Below are 25,240 nucleotides of genomic sequence, written 5' to 3'. Positions count from 1 at the left end.
TTGGCACTACACGTCATTTGATTATGGAGAACATTTATGCCAAGTGTTATTGTAATCCCTTGATGTATGACAGAGTTCTGGACTGGACACGAAACAGACTCTGTTCATGCCGTATCAACATGACTGTCTAGTGTGACCTCAACCTTTGAGCTAGGGCACTGAAAGTTTTGCAAGACACATCGTCTTACATGGGGTTAATTTGTGCCCAGTAATATTAAAATCCCTTCATGGATGGCAGTTATGGACTGGTCAGGAAAAAAGCCCTGTTGACTTCCAAATGTGACCTTGACCTTTGAGCTAGGGTTCTGTGTTTTGCACATGACACATCCTCTTATCATGGGGAACATTTTGTGCTAAGTAATACTAAAATTCCTTTATGAATGACAAGAGTTATTTCAGAGAAACTGGACACTAAATTGCAGATGAAAGGACAGAAAAGCGTAGTCCTGTAGTCCCCGAAAATTTCAACCAGTAGGGGACTAATAAAGACCAATGTTGCACAATAATTTTTATTCTCAAGGTCACTTGCACTTACCTTACCTACTGACCATTCAGTACCACAAAAACACTGGCTACACCATTCATGGTAAACCATAGCCAGTGTAAATATCATTGTGATTGGCTTTGGCCTACTTAGATCTATACATATTAGAACTCCGAACTCGGCTACCCCTATCAGGCCTCAGCATGTCAATAAATGTGATCAGCTGTTTAGACAGAATAGAAACTATGACCATGGCCTACAGACTGGCAAAAAATCCAAGTGTTCAGTGTAAGAAATGGAGATATAACAAATGAGATGATTCAAATACTTTTTTGAATCTTTATTATGAACAATTACAACAATTTTAGGCAACAGCGAAAATTTTATCCAATAAAATTTCGGACTAGTTAAAAAGGAAATGAATATTTTCATTCTTTATTGCATACCCTATAAAAGTATTTGTTTGTAACTGGAGATTCATTGTTAAATGCATAATGCTGTAAAAATATGAAATACTATAAATCTCAACTATTATATTTGCACAACAAGAAACAAAGCCTTTGATTTTGATGCTACATAAAAATATTAAAAAAAGTCTGACCAAATGTGTGTCAGTTTTGATATGACAGGAGTGCAAGCAATTCTGACTAGATATTCTAAAATAAAATTATCTTGTAAAAAAGATAAAGCATTAATTTACATTTTTTAAATTTAACATAAGCATTGACTGTCATCTCTAATAGTAATTTAGATACTGCTACTCCGTTGTCAAACTCTAAAATGTTCTAGTTTTGCATATCATATGTGCAAGTTCCCATCAACATACACAGCTATTTTCAATACTGGTACTGATGATAAACCCGAACAGAAAATGAGGTGTTTTACCTGTAACTTTTTTATTTCTGCAAATTGTAATCAATGGTTCGTATCAAAATAAAGCTTAACATTTGCTGAAAACTTTACATAATTCAAATTTTATATTTAGTAAGTAAACTCACATGAAGTGAGGCCCTGAAAGCGGTATGTATAATGGGGACTGTACGAACATTGACTGATGATAAATTCGACCACTTTGTCATTTACGAAATTTTCCTCATAATATTATATTGAAACTTTACCAAAAATGCTGCAACAGTCATTCTGGATCAAATAATGAAAAGTGACCCAATGTCAGGCCTTTATGTGTTGACAGAGAGCATGCGTAAAAAAGCACCCTCTTCCCCAGTAATTTTGGATAAATATTTTGTTATACAGATAAATGTAAGTCATTTATTTATACGGAATATTTACCAATTTTGTTTTTGTTTACACCAGTTGGTGTTTTAAGTGGTTGCTATTAGATGGTGTGTTCAATTATATAAATAACCGACTGCAATCGTATATAATTCCAGGTGGTCGACTTTATCATCTGTCCGGGTTTATCATCAGTACCGGTACACTGACATAATAAAATTTCATTTTGCAGATAAATAATAATATGTATGTAATTTTTTTTCAATTGTTTTTACTAAACTTTAGCACTTTTACGCACATCATGTCACTCTCATTGGGAATCATCGCAAGCAAGATCATGTTGTCACAATGCTAAAACGGAAAAAAAGTTCAGAAGGTTGAGTTTTAAAATATTATATAAACTCATATTTTTTACCAAAACATAGTAAGACCTCTTCTTTAAAACAAGAGGACTCCCATACTACTGGTAATCAAAAGAAAAGTAGCTGTGCACTCTTAACCTACTGTAACTAAACCAAAATAAATCAAATCTAGCTACTATTAAATACAGTTCATGTAAAATAAGTCCCTACACCAGTATATATTTGCATATGGCAAGACTCAGCAGACATATCAACCTCAAACGGCACATGCTGATTCAAAGATTTAAAATTACTACGTAAAATATATATGAGCCATGCCATGAGAAAACCAACATAGTGGGTTTGCGACCAGCATGGATCCAGACCAGCCTGCGCATCCACGCAGTCTGGTCAGGTTCCATGCTGTTCACTTTTAAAGCCTATTGGAATTGGAGAAACTGTTAGTGAACAGCATGGATCCTGACCAGACTGCGCGGATGCGCAGGCTGGTCTGGATCCATGCTGGTCGCAAAGCCACTATGTTGGTTTTCCCATGGCATGGCTCATACATAAATCAGTTTCATTAGGACCATAAGTACATGTGTAGTAAATATTCATCCATATTTAGTGATTATTTACCCACTTAAAATGAAAAAATAAAATGACAAATACTCGTAGTGACCATAAACTATTAGCACCAGTAAATTTGAGTATATGTATGAATGCAGCGAAAAATATACAACTTCATTTTTCTGTACCAATAACATATCAATAAAAATCTCTGTTAAAATATAAAACAGTTTATACATGTACAGTGAAACACCGCTCGCTCGAGGTCGCAAGGGGATGAGCAAAATGCTCGAGTTATCCATGGTTTCGAGCGACCCAAACATTGGCCAAAGTACGAAGAAAATTGAAGTTTGTTTTACTAATTGTGGTTACACTCTACCAATTCAAGTCCTTATTTATTTCATATTAATAACAAAACATTCAGACCTCATTTTCAGCACTTTAGAGCATTTCAATGATATGAAAACCATATATGGTCATTTAGTATAACATGTCTTCTTATCAAAAATAGAAAAATATTGACATGTTATGTTGAATATAAGAAAAATAATCTGTTCTGAGAAACATCACCCTCTAAAAATGCCCCCATGAAAACAGCTGTTTAGCAGTTACGCGTAGGTAGACATTTTTCGCAAAGAATAAAACTTATTCCAAGAAATTTACAATGAAAATGGTCTAGATCTATTCTCAATACTATAAGCAATAAACATAAGCCAAAAATTTAACTGTCACCTCCTCATGTCACTCATTATACCAGATTTCATCCATAGCATGGAACTACATTTTGGACTACTTCACATGTAACACTGAGTAGTCACTTCCGGTTTGGTGTAATCCGTCCTTGTCATCGAGACCATTTGCAGAGGAAACGGTGATGCGTTATAATAACACACTCGTGACATTTTCAAAAAACGTATGACAAACGTTATTTACGGCACATTTGAAGAAATAGCTAAGACATTTTATTTTTTTACTTATTAATTTTTTTTTTTGAAATACAGCAATCGAATTTGAAATTTTCTTCTCCAAATTAAGATCTCATAATTGTCGTCTCAATTTTATGAAAAGGCTATCTTATTTCCTTTATTTGCATGCAATCAACTGTTGATTAAAATATTAGGATATTATAATTATCTTCTCGATCCCGCAGAAAAAAGTAATAATTAATAACAATTTTGATCAATAAAATTTTTCTTCCACCTTTCATCAATAATTAATCTCATTATCAGATCAAATATACCGACAAACAAACATTTAAAATAGTCGGGGAATAGACCAAGGATTTCTCACGACGTGCGAAAATTTTAAATTAACTGATACATTCTGACCGCCGAAGGTGTGAAAAATTTTGACAACTCTGCTCGAGTTTGCCGTAAGCAACAAAGAGTAAATTAATACACAGGGACCAGGTGTCATGCTCGAGCGATTGAGTTATCGATGCTCGACCCAGCCATGGTATTTTCACATAGAAAATAGAAGGAAATCGGCCGGGACCACATGAATTGCTCGAGCGAGCCCGGGTGCTCGAGTCATCGATGCTCGAGCGAGCGGTGTTTCACTGTATATAATTTTGAGAAAAAAATTTACTTAGTGTGAACACAACTAATATCAAATTACATGTTCTATAAATAGTATATAATAGCCTAAAGTCTTTACAAGACAATATTGTAAACTAACACTACATAAGTTATAATACAACAATGAACACATTCCAGCACCATTCAAATAAAGTATCTAATCAAAAAACACTACTCACATTTTATCTTAATTATTCCTGATAACTTCCAAACTGAAAACACACTACATTTTGATCTGTTTACTCAGTAAAAAGCTTTTTGCTTTATTTCTTTTTAAATATAATGTACTGTAAAATCACCAATATTTGTCGTGGATGAATTTTGTAGATTTTGCATCAGTCTCTACTTAAATCCTGCTGCTTTTAGTCATCATTTGATTTTTTTTAATATCCTATTTTTGATATTTTGAAGTTATCTTGATTAAATATAAATATATATGTAAGTATTTATTTTCCTTTTAACCCTTATCATGCTGGACACGACTGATTCTGCCTTTGCGACAAGTATAGATCTGCACTGTTCGCTATTCAGCCAGTATCTTTTTGGTAAACACCCCTTATAACAGTTAATGGTACTGTCCAAATTGGAAGATGGACATGACAGACATTTAGAAGGGTAAGGGTTAAAAGGTGAAGGAGGGTAATTAGGGAGCAAGCCCAGAATTCATGGGCATACAATTATTCATTTTCTCACTATAAGTGAACAAGTAAATTTTTGGTTAAACCATCATATTACCTATATTCAAACAGTAACTGCCTCTTCTCGAAATATAATTTGTAAAAAAAAAGATATGTATTTTGAATTGATATGTGTATCATTAATATAGTAATATCAATATAAAATATACAAACAATATGTATCAAAAGAATCTGAATTATATTTTTCTTGAAAGACATACTGAGCTGATCTGCTATGTATCTCACATGTTTACAACATTCCATATAACAAGTCAGCTTTTTCAAGTCATATGAAATGAACATGTTAAATGTAATGTACAGAGTATTGCTACAATCAACAGCTTTTTTCACTTTATCACAGTATCAACAACAAATAATATAGAGTATTTCAAAATCTACAGCATGGCTGTTGTTAACAATTTAATTGTTTTAACAAAATAGGAACATCAACATTCAAAATATAAGGCAGCAAGTCATTACATATGGCAACAAAACATATATAACATCTTATATTAATCCATCTAGAAAAAATTTAAATAAATCAGAAATTTGTCTTCCGCTACCATGTTATTGTTAGATACAGAAGTGCAAGTCCTGTACTGGCACTCTGACAATAAACCATGGTCTGCAATACTAAAATAACTGTATCTTCATATTCATTTCATCTTTAAAATTATTAAAAAAATTTATGTTACTTATCTCATTATGATGAAAGTTTGTACAAAGTTATCTGAAAATCCTTCTATGCATTTTAAAGTTATAGACCAAACCAAAAAATGGCATACAGATACTGAATACGCAACTATACACTTGTACTCACTGAAATCTTAACCTTGCAAATTTTTATTACAGTCTGATATTACAGCAGATACTTCAATTTCCATCACAATAGCCGCCTATCAGTAAAGAGACATCTGCCAGAACAGCATTTAAACAGAATTTAAGTAAATTGATGTTTTTGTTATTCGATGTCAGTAACTAACATTATTTTGATGATATCCCAGAGCGATAATAATCTTATATGATGGCACTAAAAATGAATTTGAATTAAAAACAAAAGCCTATTTCTTTGCAACGACCAATTTGTGACAACAGTGATTGATGAACTGCTTGGGGGTGTAATTGCTGCAGGGAGATTGTTGAAAAATAATACAGGTATATCTAAACATGATTAAACTGTTTTATGACAAATGCAATGATATATGAAACAAACAAAATTTGCAAAAAATCACCTCAAATACAATGTAATGAAAAAAAGTCTGAGTATATCTTTCAGTAGCAGATCTTTAACACAACAATGTATATTCTCCTATACTTTTGCTACATTCCCTTGCACATCTGCATAATAAGGCACTTAATTCACAAAAAAAGAGAAGTTATTCAGCCATTTTGTTTAAAAACAATAAAATGACATTTTAGTTCACAAATTGTAATACAACCTTTAAGTTCATAAACAATAAAACAACCTTTTATATTCACAGACAATAAAACAACCTTTTATATTCACAGACAATAAAACAACCCTTTAGTTCACCAAAAGTAACACAACCTTTCTGCTTGCAAATAATAAAACATTTTAGTTCACAAATTACAATACAATCTTTAAGTTTTCAAACAACAACATAACCTTTTCTTTCACAAACAATAAAACATTCAGGATTTTTACTTCTGTTTGTATCTGTGAAAACATATTGTCATCAACAAGGGAGACAATTCAATATTTACATGAATGCAAAGCATCAGTGAAAATATCAGAAAAGTCTCATGCATCAATGACAGATGCATGACAACATGCATGTATTTTGATTTTCTTTGAAACCAAACAATTTTTTGTTTCATTTTATGCTAACTTGTGAAAACAAATAAATTTTCTGTTTATTACATGCTTACAGATTCAAGTAAGACCAATACTTTACCATTTACGATAAAGTCCAGATGTAACACTAAGCATACGCTATATAACAATGGCCACTACTGCCCAGTGACGTGGAATGTTGGCGAGTCAGTATATAAAAACATGAGAAATTAAAACAACTAAGGGAAAGCTTAAATGCCTGTATACATATTAACTGGACTAAGAATTTCACAATCTGGATACTGTTTATCATGAAAACAAAAATCATGATTAAATGAAAATGTGAAACTACAATTTTCTTTTAAGTAAAGTCATAAATGACAGAAACAATACATATATATAATAACCATTATTGTCTGTTCTGAAAAGGTATTCTTCATCAGATATAAAGGCATTCAGTATGTATATATTTTCTCCGTTCATGGCTACTGTGTACGTCAAAAGACAACGAAGAGAAGTAATTGAAGAACACTTTGCAAGGGAGATAATTTCATCATTTTACAGATTTTTCAATATTTCACCAATTAGCTTAAAAGAAACAACCTTCTAGTTCACTAATCATGATACACCATTTTACAAATATATGACTGCTAAATTTATAATGCCAAATTGACCAATAATTATACTTTTAGTTTAAAATTATCTCATAAAATCACCATAGCACAAAACGGGGTTAACAGCATTATTATCAAGAAGCAGTTAACTGCATTTCGCACCTGGACCCAGTTGTTCGAAACTTTTAACGGCGATTAAGCTAATGGTTGATTAAAGTTTAGGGTTATATTTCGACATTTTAGAAAACTTACAAAAAAAAAACAAATGTATGAGTAAAGAATTATGAACAATTAGAAGTCTTTGCAGTAAAATCAGAACATCATACTAGTGTTTCCCGACTAGACTAATATTTTGAATCAAATCTTAACCTGAGATTAGTTTAACAGCTGGTTAAAGATTCAAACAACTAGACCCAGGGTGATGAATAATAAAACAAAGAATTATAAACTTTTAAAAAGTACATGTAACAATCAGTCATGTAAAGAGTACATAAAAAATTAATACTAATTAAAAATCTGACTAAATGTTTTCTCTTGACTAGTTATTTGCATATAGCACCAAAAAATCATGTTTAGCATAAAAATACATTGATATATACATGTAACTTATCTTTACATACACCTGACTCCCTGAAACAACTTGCCATAAATAAACCATATCATAATTCTAAATGCAATGGAAATGACATTCACGGACAACAATAGTGCATAGTCTATTCCAAACTTTTACATTTTCTTAAGTTAAAAACCGCAGAAATTATACTTCAGTCAACTGATTTTTCAAATCTGTACCCTGAGTAAGACTACTGTATAGTTGAAACGTCGGTATTATAATAAAATTATTGAAACCTGACCCATCTTGTCTGTGTGTTCCACATACCTCATTCTCTTTTATATTTTCTTAGTTGTGAAACAATTTGTCAAAATAAATTTTCAACAAGAAAATCATAATGGCCTTAGATTGCTCACCTGCATTGTACAGCTTGCTGGGATAGTTTTGGTTGACAGTCATGGAAGGAAAATATTCTGTGACATTATTCTGAAATACTGCCAGTGTTTTCTAACAAGAAGATTTTAGAGAAGAAGATTTTTAATGGTGGCCATGTTTTTTTTTTATAGAAACAGAATGATTTGAATGAATTTGATAGAGGGTCCCAAAAGGAACATTTCTGTGAAAATACTTTAAAATTGAGCCAGCATTATCTGGGAAGATTTTTTTCCTTTCAGTTGCCGTGGCAATAAGAATTCAGATGACTTAGATTTGAAGTAATCTGTAAGCGTTTCACTCAAAGAACATTCCTGTGAAGTTTGACTGAAATTGGCAAAGTGATTTAGGAAATGTTCTTTCAAGAAAACATGGACAACCGAGGACTAACAATGGACACCCAACAATCATTAAATAAAATGTAAAACCTGATTTCCTCAAACTCACTTTGAGGCTTTCCCACATTCCATATTTGAGCCGTGCCACGGGAAAACCAACATAGTGGGTGTGCGACCAGCATGGATCCAGACCAGCCTGCGCATCTGCGCAGTCTGGTCAGGCCCCATGCTGTTCGCTTTTAAAGCCTATTGGAAATGGAGAAACTGTTAGCGAACAGCATGGATCCTGACCAGACTGCGCGGATGCGCAGGCTGGTCTGGATCCATGCTGGTCGCAAAGCCACTATGTTGGTTTTCTCATGGCACGGCTCATTTATACATTACAATATAAAGATCCTTGAAAATATTAAGTGTTCAAAATTTCAATACTTCTATCTATCACAGAATGTTTTTTACTATTTCTGTTATACATCTCCATAAAAATGTTTGCACATACTGGTAATGTTTTAGAAACAACAATAGATTAAATCTAAACAGTAAAAAATAAACGATTACCATCAATATAAAAAGTTATTAAAATAAATATATCTCTTGATAAAAATTGGAATGATTAACAATATGAGTATTGATCACAGCTGTATATGTTTTAAAACACCAGGTCCAAGCTGATAAAACTGAGTTAGGAGACCAGTCTCTGTGTGCAGCCTTGCCATTGGTCAATTTCAAATTTGATCTGATTTAACAACCAATCAGATGCTGGTTGAGACTGGTCTAAAAACTTAGTTTTATGTTTTTGGGCCAGTGGTAAAAAAAAATGGAATGTTCAATAAAATTTTTACAAAAATATATTCACAATATCTGAAAATTTCTTAATTAATTTAATATCTTTATATATCTAATATCTAACAAATATAAATTTCTTTTTCAAGAGCAAATGAATTTGATTTCCATTTGGAAATAATGCATGAAATGTATATTTATATGGCAATTTTAGAAAATTCTTCAATGACCTGATCAGACTAAAAACAGATAAAACGGGTACATTTATCTAGTGTAAGAGTGAATCAAAACCAAGTATTCTCAAACAGCCTCTTAAAAATGCTATCTTACATCTTACACTCCTGTATTTGCTAAAACATTCCAAATTTAACTTTGAACTTTGAAGTACATTGTACAAATGAAATTGTGTAATAAGTTCGGACACAGCTAATTTAGATATGACATACATGATAAATATAATACAGAGAGTTTTTTATTCTTTGATCCAGTGCTCCTTATTTTTATCACATACAAAGACCTCAATAACGAAACAAATTAACAGACGCACATAGACTTGTGTTTTACTGTAGACACAACACTCTATCTAATTAGGCCTAGCAGTTTATATATTTTGTGGAATGTGTAATAAGATGTACATGTACTAACTAGTCTATACCTTTCTGATAGTACAATTTCTCCACATAGATTGGTCCAAGACTTCATCCCTGCACAAAGTGTTCTTCCCCAACTGTAGGGAGAGAATGGCAGCCTGAGTTGGTCAATAAGTTCAATATTGTACCGCCCTTTCTCGAGCCCCTCAAAATTACCCCTGGATTCTAGTGTTTGATGGAGACACTGGATAGACTCGGAAGCATCGATAACTGTGATATTATGATATCTCGAGAAAGCTACAACCCAATTATCATACGCACGTCTTCCAATAGCCACTGGTAGGAATTTGTGCCATGGATATGATTTATCTGTGATAAAATAGTCTTCAGCGTCAGACTGGAAAAGGGAGCCACTGTGCGAAATGCGGTCAAGCTGTTTCCATGACATGGCTATCTTATCAGTAACAAGTCTAGCTGGAACGTTAACTCTCCTTCCAACAATCAGTATGCCATTCTGTCTTCTAATCTGACCCAGACTGCAAAGCACATGTTCCAGTGTATCTACTAGTGTTTTTGTGAAGAGGATATCACCATTGGCAAAGCCATAAAATTCACTCTGAAATTTCTTCATTACAGCACCAAACATCGCTGGTAAAACTGGTGCACCGGAAGCCTCCTCTATGATAGGTAAAACCTGAAATCCTGCTTCTGCACTGTAATACTTTACTCCAGTCGAATTTGTAAACACTACTAAATTCACGTTCGGCAGTGTCCTCCAATTAAACAATGTTTTATTATTGATATGAAATTTCTCTTTTTCGTACACCCAGGTCGTGAACAACGTCAGAATGTGCTGCTGTTCCGGGAACTTTTTGCAATATGCTTTCTTCTTTGTGCATCTGTGCATGAATGATTTCATCGATTCTCTCATTTTATTCATCAGAACTATTTTTTCCTCATCAGGTGATTCTGCAAACTCCTCGAAATAATCTAAATGGGAATTCCCCGCTTTATTTATAAGCATAAAAGCTGGACCGAGTCTGCTGACAGCTGACGATGGTCTGTAGACTACATGGTGTGCCATAAAAGTAAACATCATTGACGCTCCTACCGTCAGAAGAAGGAACTTTATCAGGATATTCAGTCCACGTTTCTGTAAGCATCTAGTACTGAAGTTTGCATTACCCATTTTCGAAATTTACCTGGTAGCACATGAACTATTTCGAAACATCCCTGCAGCATACCAAGCAGCGAAAAGGAGACCTGTTAAGAGTCAGAATATTTTATCAATGTACTGCATTTCTACTGTGGACAACAAAAACAACCAATTTTTTCAGCTACTGTGAAATCATTTAATTTTTGCGGGCATGAAATTTAGTTGTTTTTTTGTCCAAAATTATTCCCACGTAAATATTGATGATTTTACAGTAAATATACTTTTTTCAATAATTTCTGTTTAAACAATGTTATACAATTTCAAACCCGAAATTAAATGAAGACACTGCCACAAGAAATCCTTAATTAATTTCCCTCTGGACAACACTCGAGTAAATTTTCAATATCTGGAGCTTTTCTGACCAAACTTTGTCAATTTTCAGTTTTCCTTTTTGTCTACTCTTTTTCTAATTCAGTCTACCATTAAGCACAGTTGCTGTAGGTTCAAACCATGCTAGAGCAAAGAGAGCACCTCAAATCACACCTGGATCCAAGTTTATAAATCTCTGTTCAGAAACCAGCCTAAAATCTCCAGCAACTGATTGGATGTTTTCAAGAACAATTTTGGAATTATCCAATGGTAAGTTTGCATTTTGACCCAAATCTGAGACTGGTCTCCGCATTCAAGGTTATGAAGACTACAAACTAGATATTAATTTCAATACTTTAAGATTCTGTTATGATCCAAGACAAACTAAAACTTCAGTCACTTTACTTCATTTTTTATCACTAACATAGATTCTTAACAATAACTTACTTTTGACACAATGCGTCACAACATCTTTCAAGTTTGAGATAGCTGTAAGACTGCTGAATAAAAATTCAAACCCATGACAAGTCTAGGAACTTCTGTTATGCTGAAGACTGGAACTCTTCTTAATTCTCTAAATTCCTCATAAAAGTACTGATAGGCATGTCTCTGCTGAAGGAAAAAGAAAAATGAATAGAGCCGTTTGTAAAAACACATATACCGGTACTCTCACAATAGCCTCAACTGAGCTTTGACCTTGACCTTCTGACTCTCAAAACAATACAGGTCATTTGATGACCACAAAAATTCATTGGAAGAAAATGGCCATAGTGACTTTTGAGACAAACAAGGCATTTGCCTTGGTTATTTTTTCTGCTTCATTAGCCTCAGTCAATTCAAGCCTCTTGCTTTAGTGCTGAAGAGGTTTGACTCCAGTATGTCTAAGTGTTATGCAGTTAGTGATCAGAAATTGCTTCCAGTTCCTATGCCACTGTGACCTTGAAACTGAACCTTTGGCCTGATGACCCTATTACATTGTAAACAAGCAAATTCGATAAATTGGTATCCCCCGCCGTAAGGGTTTGTGGTGAGAAATGGCAAAAAAATATATCCGGCAAAAAATTAAGGATGTTAATAAGAAGCAAATAATTTCATTAGTCAAAATCAATTTAACAGAAAACAAATGTTTAATTAAAGAGTACATAATAAATGTATGATACTTGAATCCTGACTAAAGAATTTATTTTGAATGGGATATGCTTAACTGTAATAAGCTTAGCTTTTAAAATTAAATGCAGTTAATTGAAATGCGAGGTGGGTGAATGGTACAACTTGTATGTTGATAGATATTCATGGAAGGTTTGAAAAAAATCTAAAATAAGTAGGGATGGGAACGAATATTCGAATATTCGAAAATCGGTCGAATATTCGAATATGAAAATCAAATTCGAATATTCGTAAATTATTGTAATTATTTTTTTCAAAATAAGTATCATTGATTTTGGGCAATATGAGCATGCTAATTCTACAGAACAAGAGGACCATGATGGTCCTGAATCGCTCACCTCTTCCCACATGACCCAGTTTTGAGTATGACGTCGTTTTTTCTATTATTTGACATAGTGACCTAGTTTTTGAGCTCATGTGACCCAGTTTTGAACCTGACCTAGATATTATCAAGATAAAAATTCTGACCAATTTTCAGGAAGATCCATTGAAAAATATGGTCTCTAGAGAGGTCACAAGGTTTTTCTACTATTTGACCTATTGACCTAGTTTTCAAAGGTATGTGACCCTGTTTTGAACTTTACCTAGATATCAAGGTGAACATTATCACTAATTTTCATGAAGATCTCATGAAAAATATGGCCTCTAGAGAGGTCACAAGGTTTTTCTATTTTTATACCTACTGGCCTAGTTTTTGACCGCACGTGACCCAGTTTCGAAACTGACCTAGATATCATCAAGGTGAACATTCAGATCAATTTTCATGAAGATCCATTGAAAAATATGGCCTCTAGAGAGGTCAAAAGATTTTTCTAATTTTAGACCTACTGACCTACTTTTGACCGCAGTTGACCCAGTTTCAAACCTGACCTAGATATCATCAAGATGACCATTCAGACCAACTTTCATACAGATCCCATGAAAGGTATGGCCTCTAGAGAGGTCACAAGGTTTTTTTATTATTTGACCTACTGCCCTAGTTTTTTACGGCACGTGACCCAGTTTCAACCTTGACCTAGATATCATCAAGGTGAACATTCTGACCAATTTTCATGAAGATCCATTCAAGGGTATGGCCTCTAGAGAGGTCACAAGGTTTTTCTATTTCAAGACCTACTGACCTAGTTTTTGATCGCAGTTGACCCAGTTTCAAACTTGACCTATATATCATCAAGATAAACATTCAGACCAACTTTCATACAGATCCCATGAAAAATATGGCCTCTAGAGAGGTCACGTTTTTTCATTATTTGACCTACTGACCTACTTTTTGATGGCACGTGACCCACTTTCGAACTTGACTTAGATATCATCAAGATGAACATTCTGACCAATTTTTATGGAGATCCATTCACAAGTATGGCCTCTAGAGAGGTCACAAGGTTTTTCTATTTTTAGACCTACTGACCTAGTTTTTGACCGCACATGACCCTGTTTCGAACTTGACCTAGATATCATCAAGATGAACATTCAGACCAACTTTCATATAGATCCCATGAAAAATATGGCCTTTAGAGAGGTCACAAGGTTTTTCTATTATTTGACCTACTGACCTAGTTTTTGACGGCACGTGACCCACTTTCGAACTTGACCTAGATATCATCAAGATGAACATTCAGACCAACTTTCATACAGATCCCATGAAAAATATGGCCTTTAGAGAGGTCACAAGGTTTTTCTATTATTTGACCTACTGACCTAGTTTTTGATGGCACGTGACCCACTTTCAAACTTGACCTAGATATCATCAAGGTGAACATTCTGACCAATTTTCATGAAGATCTCATGATATATATGGCCTCTAGAGAGGTCACAAGGTTTTTCTATTTTTAGACCTACTGACCTAGTTTTTGACCGCACATGACCCAGTTTCGAACTTGACCTAGATATCATCAAGATGAACATTCTGACCAACTTTCATACAGATCCCATGAAAAATATGGCCTTTAGAGAGGTCACAAAGTTTTTCTATTATTTGACCTACTGCCCTAGTTTTTGACGGCACGTGACCCACTTTCGAACTTGACCTAGATATCATCAAGATGAACATTCAGACCAACTTTCATACAGATCCCATGAAAAATATGGCCTCTAGAGAGGTCACAAGGTTTTTCTTATTATTTGACCTACTGACCTAGTTTTTGAGGCACGTGACCCACTTTCGAACTTGACCTAGATATCATCAAGGTGAACATTCTGACCAATTTTCATGAAGATCTCATGAAATATATGGCCTCTAGAGAGGTCACAAGGTTTTTCTATTTTTAGACCTACTGACCTAGTTTTTGACCGCACGTGACCCTGTTTCGAACTTGACCTAGATATCATCAAGATGAACATTCAGACCAACTTTCATACAGATCCCATGAAAAATATGGCCTTTAGAGAGGTCACAAGGTTTTTCTATTATTTGACCTACTGACCTAGTTTTTGATGGCACGTGACCCAGTTTCGAACTTGACCTAGATATCATCAAGGTGAACGTTCTGACCAATTTTCATGAAGATCTTGTGAAATATATGGCCTCTAGAGAGGTCACAAGGTTTTTCTATTTTTAGACCTACTGACCTAGTTTTTGACGGCACGTGACCCAGTTTCGAACTTGACCTAGATATCATCAAGTTGAACATTCTGACCAACTTTCATAAAGATCCCATGAAAAATGTGACCTCTAGAGTGGTCACAAGCAAAAGTTTACGGACTGACGCACGCACGCACGCACGCACGGCACGGACGACGGACGACGGACACCGCGCGATCACAAAAGCTCACCTTGTCACTTTGTGACAGGTGAGCTAATAAAACCATGTCATGTTAGTTTATCGCGTATCAAAAGATGTCCAATTAACAAGAAAATAGCAATGCATAATTGGCAGGGGCCATCGTTACAGATTAACAGTTTGCAACAGGCGTCAATGTGTCAGATGCATGTCAAAAGATGTCCAATTAACATGAAAATTGCAATGCATAATTACCTGGGGTCATCGCTACGGATTAACAGTTTGTATTAGGCGCAAATGTGATATATTTTTATCTTTTGTTCATTTTTATTGGCGCCTGTTTTATGTAACAAGTTGTAGAATTTTTTTTCAAAAACAATACCAAACTTGTAGATATTGTCGATCTTTTCACAATATTTTGTACGACGTTTCAGACCATCCGCAGAATCGGTTTTCATCCGTAATCGGCCGTGTTCGAATTACACATTGAAGTAGTTAATAATAAAATCAAGAAAAACATATGATTGATGCATAAGTTCATGTTGAAGGAGGTTTAAGTCTGCCTTACTTGCTTTTTACACGACGATTTTTACACGACTATTGAAATTTTTAAAAATGGCGGCGGTAATACAACAGCGCGTCACATGTTTAAATGGGGCGGCCTGCTATATTTAGATAAAATTGAGACGGTCTAAATTATAATCGTTTTGATATTTTGTATCATTTTGAAGCTAAAACACTGAATTAGTTAAATATGTTCATGATTATACTGACAGAATCGTGAAATAAAACGCTAGGATCGGCGGGTTTTGCTATGTAAGATCGGGTTACCCGAAACAAACAGTTTTTGGCCTTATTTACGATGATCCACGCTTTAAACAAACGAATACGTTGTATATATGCCAATCACTTAATAAGAATTTAAAGCTTCCATTAAAACTAACCGAATATTCGAATATATTCGAATATGGCAAACCGAATATTCGAATATTGATTTCAGTATTCGTTCCCATCCCTAAAAATAAGGCATGAAAAACAAGAAGCTGCGTTCAATTAATGCTTGATGCCCCCAGTGGCATCCTTGCCGATACAAAGCAACCTAAGTCCAAAACGAGGTCAAGTTCAAGGTCAAGGTCAAACTGAGGTCAGGTGATGTCTGAAGATGAGGAATGGTCACAGGCTACATCTGCATTAGTATCAAGTCATTCTAGTAAGGGGTATTGATGCAAGACGAAACGGTCCCATCTGGTTAACCTCGTACGGACGGACGAATGAACGAACGGACGGACAGGATAATAACTATATGCCTCCCGCATCAGTAGATGCCGGGAGCATAAAAAAAAAATTTTTTTAGGTTGGGAGGGGGAGGGGTGTGACCAAGGCAAGTGGGTGACCAGGTGTGGGTGAACAACTTCACATGTTAATAATAAATGTTCAGGGAAAAGAAATGAAAGAAATTTAATGAAATTCTGCCAAATGGTAAGTTTTCATGTAGTTCTAGAAACCGTACAGCGAAGAGCTGTATAAACAATGTTGTTTCTTAGGTCCTTTTGACATGTGAAAGTTTGTTATGTACAAATATGTGGATTTTTAGACAATTAAAGGGCAATAACTCTGAAGTTACAAAAGAAATCCGTATGAAATTGTGTGTGCACAACCACATTATAGTGCTCTAAATTCTGTTTAAGCTTCATAGTTCTAGGTCAAATATATCAAAAGTTATGATGCAGAAATTGCCATATTTATAGTACCCTATATATTAACACTAGAAACTTCTAAGCGCCATAACTCTGGTGTTACTTGGGCAATCTGACTGAAACTTGATGGGCCCCATAACCTCATAGTGGTGAACATGTATATGATGTTTGTTTGAAAAAAATCTAAAATAAGGAATAATTTATTTTTTTTAGGGTGGGGGGGGGGGCAGGCGGAGGGGGTGTGATCAAGGTAAGGGGGTGACCAGGTGTGGGTACACAACTTCACATGTGTGAAAAAAATTTAATGAAATTCTACCAAATGGTAAGTTTCTTATGTACAAACATGTGGATTTTTATACAATTAAAGGGCAATAACTCTTAATTTACAAAATAAATCGGAACGAAATTGTGTACACAACCACATTATGGTGATCTAAAGTCTGTTTAAGTTTCATAGTTCTAGGTCAAATATATCAAAAGTTATGATGCAGAAATTGCCATATTTATAGTACCCTATATAGTTAATACTAGAAACTTCTAAGGGCCATAACTCTGGTGTTACTAGGACAATCTGACTGAAACTTGGCGGGCCGCAAAAACTCATAGTGGTGAACACGTATATGAAGTTTTATATAAATATTCCCAACCATTTCCTAGATATGGATCCAGATGGACGGACGGACGCACGTACTCACAGTATGATACTCAAGTGACTTTTCAATGTTAAATTTTAGCCACATAAACCCAAAAATTAGTCACATAAACCCCCTTTTGGACACTTTTTAACGCTACTGTCATATAAACAAAGAGTCCAAACCCTAACCTGCTAGAAACTCAAGTACCAATTCGTTAGCCCGGATGGACGGACAACGCCAAAACTATATCCCTCCGACTTTCGTCGGGGGATAATAAATACATGCAGCATCTATGCAACATCTATGACCATACTGAATGTAAAGTATTTAAAATCTAAAATTTATTTTAAAGCAAATGGCACACGTGTTTGGTCAGGTGTTATTTATTTTGCAGTTTAAAATAGTGCAAGTTTCATCTCTGCATAGCAGAGTACTGCTAAACTTTTACTAACATATGTAACTAAATGCTCCCTTAACAAGAAGATGAAAAGGACACAATCACCATCTTCCATTCATTTCTCCATTATTGATTTTGGCAAACTTTCACTTTATCGGCTACAGTAATTTTTTTGAGATGATTAAAAGTATACTGTGGTATGTATTTGCACAGAATGTTGTTTGCAGATAAGTATTAATATCTTAAGTAAATAAATGGTAAAGTTATATAAAATCTTTACTTATTCATTATGAAATTGATTACCAAATGGCTAGAATGCAGGCTAGGCATCTGGTTACCAAACCGCTAGACACTTTCTACTTTATTTATAAGATTTACAGTCAACTCGTCCCCAATTTGGTCATTTCGTCCCCTTGGCGATTTCAAATTGGTCATTTCATCCCCCTTTTTCGTCCCCCTTTTTAAAATGTATTTTTGAAAAAAAATAATCAAAATATGATAAAATTTCATAAATTAAGTTGTTGTTTTTTTAAATAAGTTTATTTAATGCTTAAAATATACACAAATTTTTGTTTGTTTAAAGACCTTTTTTGCCTCAAAAATGATCAATTTAACAAAGAGGACTTTCTGGGGTTTTTTTTACAATAACTTTTTTTGTAGGTCTGCTACAGCATGATTGTTTTTTTTTTATGTTTGTTTTAAATTTTGATGCTGCTTATTTTCAAACACTTGAATAAGATTAAACTTCTTTATAACGTTCAATATTAATGGACATTATACATGCACAACGGTCAGCGTGATTTACTTAATTACATGTAAGATATGTAAGTTACAGTATGTTGGCCAAACAGGCAATACACTGAGGGAAAGATTCTATGGACATCTCGCCGATATTAGAATGCAGAACGACGTAAAACCGGTTTCCCGCCATTTTAATAGCGCGGGTCATAACGTCAACACCATCGACGTCATAATCATCCAACAAACAGGACGTGGTCAATAAACGACTAAGAACCGAGGAAGTTTGGATAAAAAAGTTTAGAACCAAATCACCAGAAGGACTTAATTTGCAACAATGACAGAACCAATATATTTCGCTACAAAATTAGAAGATTATGAAAGGAAAAACAATACAGCATGCCCACTCATTTTTAAAGTTGAGGGTACATGTACCCCCTGCTTTTGCAAAATAGGGGTACACTTCAAAATTTGGGGGTACACTACATCGCAGATCTGAAAATTTTCTATTTAACTACTGAAATTTGTATCCTACGTTGTTTTTTTATATATATACAGAACCCTCGTGGGTGGGGTATAACAGATGAGATAATTTTAGACAAGAGCTGTCCGTAAGACAGCCAAGCTCGACTATTCGAAATATTGTCACAGAAGCTGGAAATTATTACCCAAAATGTTAAATATCAAAAGAGTTACAAGTTCAAAAGGGGACATATCAGAGTTATGGGACTTGATGCTATCAACTAGTTTTATAACCCCGAAGAAACATGTTAAGTTTCAATTCATTATCTGCATTAGTTTTGGGGATAGTAACTTAACTTGCATGTAAAACTTTAACCAGAATTTTCTAAGTCCAAAAGGGGGCATAATTTGCTCAAAATACATGTTAAGAGTTATGGAACTTGACCCAGTGAGGTTGGTAATTGACCTAGAAAAAGAATAAATAAGTTTCAAAGCCATATGCCTTTAGGTAATAGCTGTATGTACTTGCACGCAAAACTTTAACCAGGATTTTCTAAGTCCAAAAGGGGGCATAATTTGCCCAAAATACAAGTCAGAGTTATGGGACTTGGTGCTATCAACTAGTTTTATAACCCCGAAGACACATGTGAAGTTTCAATTTAATATCTGTAGTAGTTTTGGAGATAGTTACTTGCATGTAAAACTTTAACCAGGATTTTCTAAGTCCAAAAGGGGGCATACTTTAGCCAAAATACATGTCAGAGTTATGGGACTTGACCCAGTGAGGTAGGTAATTGATCTAAGAAAAAGAAAAAATAAGTTTCAAATCTATATGCCTTTTAGTAATAGCTGTATGTACTTGCACGCAAAACTTTAACCAGAATTTTCTAAGTCCAAAAGGGGGCATAATTTGGCCAAAATACATGCCAGAATTATGGGACTTGACCCAGTGAGGTAGGTAATTGATCTAGAAAAAGAAACAAGAGCTGTCCGTAAGACAGCCAAGCTCGACTATTCGAAATATTGTCACAGAAGCAGGAAATTATTACCCAAAATGTTAAATATCAAAAGAGTTTTAAGTTCGAAAGGGGACATAATTTGACCAAAATACATATCAGAGTTATGGGACTTGATGTTATCAACTAGTTTTATAACCCCGAAGAAACATGTTAAGTTTCAATTCAATATCTGCATTAGTTTTGGGGATAGTAACTTGCATGTAAAACTTTAACCAGAATTTTCTAAGTCCAAAAGGGGGCATAATTTGCTCAAAATACATGTTAAGAGTTATGGAACTTGACCCAGTGAGGTTGGTAATTGACCTTGAAAAAGAATAAATAAGGTCAAAGCTATATGCCTTTTGGTAATAGCTGTATGTACTTCCACGCAAAACTTTAACCAGGATTTTCTAAGTCCAAAAGGGGGCATAATTTGCCCAAAATACATGTCAGAGTTATGGGACTTGGTGCTATCAACTAGTTTTATAACCCCGAAGACACATGTGAAGTTTCAATTTAATATCTGTAGTAGTTTTGGAGATAGTTACTTTCATGTAAAACTTTAACCAGAATTTTCTAAGTCCAAAAGGGGGCATAATTTGGCCAATTCCATGTCAGAGTTATGGGGCTTGACCCAGTGAGGTAGGTAATTGATATAGAAAAAGAAAAAATAAGTTTCAAATCTATACGCCTTTTAGTAATAGCTGTATGTACTTGCACGCAAAACTTTAACCAGAATTTTTTAAGTCCAAAAGGGGGCATAATTTGGCCAAAATGAAGGTCAGAGTTATGGGACTTGGTGCTATCAACTAGTTTTATAACCCCGAAGACACATGTGAAGTTTCAATTCAATATCTGCATTAGTTTTGGAGATAGTAACTTGCATGTAAAACTTTAACCAGAATTTTCTAAGTCCAAAAGGGGGCATAATTTGCTCAAAATATATGTTAGAGTTATGGAACTTGACCCAGTGAGGTTGGTAATTGACCTAGAAAAAGAATAAATAAGTTTCAAAGCTATATGCCTTTAAATGATAGCTGTATGTACTTGCATGCAAAAACTTAACCAAGGTGTGACGCCGACGCCAGGGTGAGTAGAATAGCCAGACTATTCTTCGAATAGTCGAGCTACAAATGTAAAATGTTTTTCCAAAGTTAAGATAGGAAATTCTGAATCAAAAGACCCCTCCCTATATTATACTAAATATAAATATGTTTTCAGCAAGGTTCATGTATTCCCAATTTCGTGAACGGAACACGATTCGTCCGAAATAACATACAGTCAACTGAAGACTGGTAAAATTCGTCCATCAATAATAAATGCCCAAACTATTACAGATATGCAATGTGTATCAAAATTGCAGTTAAATATCGAAAAATAAAATACTGTTAACCTTTTGCTGAGTTTCTGAAAGATAAAATGCCTTTTTGCGTTTCGTATCCATTCTTTTTTTGCACACGACCCATGTGACGTCCGACTAAAACATTTACCAAACCCCTCCATACAGCTGACAATTACGCCAAGAATTCGGTGATGGAAATGAAATTATAACATTTGTGGACCAGATCTGCGTTTTAGACCATACCAAACAATTGGCAAGTGCGCGATGAAATAAACAGCGATTTGGCAGCTGAACTGGAGTTCCGAATCTCTGCGTGCATGTACCCCCAACAAGTGATTTTTATGCGTGCATTTGATATTTTGTACGTGATTCACGTACTGCAGTGCGTGAATGGGCAGGCTGCAATACCAAGCCAGAATACATATATCTATGTGAAATCTGTGGAAAAGAATGCACAACAAAACATCAAAAATACAAAAACAGAACAAGAGGTCCATGATGGTCCTGAATCGCTCACCTGTTCCCACATGACCAAGTTTTGAGTATGACGTCGTTTTTTCTATTATTTGACATAGTGACCAAGTTTTTGAGCTCACAGGGCACTAGACAACTTTTGGGGACAGGTACCCATACCCTCAGGAAGGGGAATTTTTCGTCGTTTTAAGACAAAAAGGGGAATTTTTAGCCATGTGTATGTTGTGACTTTCACACTTATTAATACCACTCTTTTCTATCATTTAGCTATATTTTCTGACAAATACCAACAAATAATTATGCAAATATTGTTCTTCTATATTCATTTCTTCTTAAACTTCCATTTATCAAAACTTTTGACATGATGTTTAACTCATGGTGACTGTTACATCCAACCATATATTTCAATTTTTCTACTCTCTGAAGTAAAATGGCCAATGGCATTCTCAAGCTGAGTGTCATTTATCATTTATTTTAGTTCTTAATAAAATTTCATTTAAAATAAAGTTATTTATGGTTAAATAATTTATAAACTGTCTTAAGTATTACTCTTTACCACTGATCTGTGAACTTCAACTTGCCAAACTGAAGACAAACCATTTAGTTCAGTAGGTTAAAGTAACTACAAACAATTTGAAAGGTCTAACATGAGAATATAAACACCTGAAATAAGAAGTAGAACAGGACTCAGGCTCGCATGACACAGCTTTGCGTTTATCAGAAATTATCATGACTGATTGAACTGGGCACGACTTCCGTAGATCATACATGTCAAGTTCCATGGACAATTTTCCAGATTTCAGTTGAAAATCCAGGATATTTGATGAAAATCCAGGAGATTTTTTTGAGGCGCATTTTTTAGGAAATTTTTGGTCGAATATAAAACTGTGTAACAGATAAGATCTGACTTGGGCAATGTTTTTAGGTACTTAAGTTGCATTTTAAACGTGTTAACCTTAATCCTGTTGAATACGATTGATTCTACCTTTGCGACAAGTGCAAATTGTCCATGCAGTCTGATCATGATCTGCACTTTTTGCCATATACCAGTATCTTTTTGTAAGCATCCTTAGCTTTTAACAGTTACTGGTACTGTGCAAAATGCAAGATTGGAAAAGTTTATTTTAGAAATTCTGCAATGTAAACCAAAAAAAAATTATATACATATATAGTAACTTTATTCAGTTATTACAGTATGGTTTGAGCAGAGGAATTGGAATTTGGATGAAATTTTATGCTGGCGAGTTTCTTTAATGTGAATAATCTGCAGTTTTTTTTACAGTCTTAGATTTTTTTGCAAATGAACAGAATCCAACATTGATTGGAAATAAATCTATTTCACCATTTAGAATCTATACTGAAAAATGCTTTTTACTCATCAAAATGAAAATTAATTGAAAATCAAAGGTGTTGAAAGAATGTTATAACCTATCTCTAGTTGTTTTCTCCATCAGTGGTAATGACTGCCATCACTCCAGTAAAGGTCGGCTTAAATGTATCTTTTCACACTTAAAATCTTCAATAAACAAGTTCCTGTCTTATCATAATATTATGTCAGTATCACCACCCGCCAATTAACACAATCTAAAAATAGCACAGTACACACCGGTTTGCAGAATGTCATCAGTGCGTGACCTTGTTAAACTCTTATCAATATCGCAGTAGAGTGATAAATTACGTCACGCACAGTGTGTAATTAGGGATTAAGTTTGATGTAGGAAACCATCATCTTGGAATTTTGGATTTCCGGGAGAAATAATTGATTTCCGTATGTCCGGGAAATGGACAAAAAATCTGTGAGACTCCCGGACGATCCGGGAAACTTGACATGTATGGTAGATTCTTTAGAATCTTGCGAGGTTGTAGTGCTTGTTGTAGGACAGGATGGGTTTTTTAATGCTTCTAGACTTTTCTGTTTAAATAAAATGTCGATTTTCTTACAACTTTCTGAGGTTTTTGATGTGATTTTTCTTCTGTACTGTTTCTGATGATGCAACATTTTTATTTGGCAAAGGCAATATCCGAAAATTCCGAATGTATCCGTACCCGCTTTGTTACGAGAGAATTCATTGGACAGTCTATTAAGGGGAGAAGACTCGTGAATGTTTATATTGGTTTCGTACTCAAAAAGGTTCGCCAACGAGTAATTACGTACATTTTCGGGAGTTTCCTTTCAAATTTTTTTGGGTGTTTTCGAGGGGAATTTTTTTCTGAGAAAGGGGAAAAAAACATATTATTTTGAGAGGGGAATCGGCCCCAAAAACGGCCAAACGAGTGCCCTGGCTCATGTGACCCAGTTTTGAACTTGACCTAGATATCATCAAGATAAAAATTCTGACCAATTTTCATGAAGATCCATCGAAAAATATGGCCTCTAGAGAGGTCACAAGGTTTTTCTACTATTTGTACTATTGACCTAGTTTTCGAAGGTACATGACCCTGTTTTGAACTTGACCTAGATATCATCAAGGTGAACATTCTCACTAATTGGCAACTTTGTAAACGTCTGCTCAAAAACAGTATATAGCATCTAAAAATGCAGTTACAAATATGCTGTCCGAATTCAAAGCGTAATCCGAAAACACTATCAAACGATGTGCTTGGATTTTTGGCACATATTTCAGGGATTGAACATCAAAACGAAATTTTAATTTAAAAAAAACAAAGGATACAGCCGATTAATGCTGCATAGTTACCTACATTGTCTCAAAATACATATGAAATCATTAATTATCACCTTCTCGAAAAAGTCTCATCGGGTGCGCTTGATTGGACGTACGAATACGTAATAGCCCATTAGAGAAGCACCGGAAAGGAGCACATAAAGGCAAAGAGCTATAAAAAATAAATGTATTTTATACTTCTTTGATAAAGGTAAATTTTAATTAACTGCATGTGTTTTCATGAATATTAACTGTGTATTTGACATAAATAAATGTTGGAGCACCTGAAAATACTGCTTTGTTTTAGTAGTCAAGGGCAAGAAATGCCTGAAATAAGTTAATTTTATATAAAAGCCATCCTCAAGCCTTTCATGCTGAAAGAATTTTTAAAATCGGACCACTATTGAAAAAGATAATTAAGTCACTTTGAAATTTAAG

The 25,240-nt window shown here is 34.5% G+C and overlaps 1 protein-coding gene across 4 annotated transcripts; it reads right to left on the bottom strand.

Moving 5' to 3' along the window:
- Positions 1-809: 809 nt before the first annotated feature.
- Positions 810-24,914, bottom strand: LOC123542351 (uncharacterized). Of its 4 annotated transcripts, XM_053544138.1 has the most exons (4): positions 24,840-24,914; positions 11,957-12,121; positions 10,050-11,247; positions 810-2,068 (listed from the first exon to the last, which is right to left on the bottom strand). In XM_053544138.1, exons 3-4 carry the CDS (start codon positions 11,171-11,173, stop codon positions 2,053-2,055), a joined length of 1,140 nt encoding a protein of 379 aa, XP_053400113.1. In that variant the 5' UTR covers positions 11,174-11,247; positions 11,957-12,121; positions 24,840-24,914; the 3' UTR covers positions 810-2,052. The 4 variants fall into 4 exon arrangements, with proteins under 4 accessions (XP_053400113.1, XP_045184106.2, XP_053400104.1 ...); XM_045328171.2 differs by lacking the exon at positions 810-2,068 and having other exon boundaries at positions 9,656-11,247; XM_053544129.1 differs by lacking the exon at positions 810-2,068 and having other exon boundaries at positions 9,656-11,247; positions 24,877-24,914.
- Between the last annotated feature and the right edge of the window lie 326 nt (positions 24,915-25,240).

Source organism: Mercenaria mercenaria, chromosome 1 (assembly GCF_021730395.1).
Source record: "Mercenaria mercenaria strain notata chromosome 1, MADL_Memer_1, whole genome shotgun sequence".
Taxonomy (NCBI): domain Eukaryota; kingdom Metazoa; phylum Mollusca; class Bivalvia; order Venerida; family Veneridae; genus Mercenaria; species Mercenaria mercenaria.
Note: the sequence above shows the minus strand (reverse complement) of the source record. Positions and strands in the feature narration are given on the sequence as shown.

What these genes read in the sequence shown, in the direction of transcription:
- LOC123542351 (XM_045328171.2), bottom strand. Translation starts at nt 11,173, where the DNA reads ATGGGTAATGCAAACTTCAGTACTAGATGCTTACAGAAACGTGGACTG.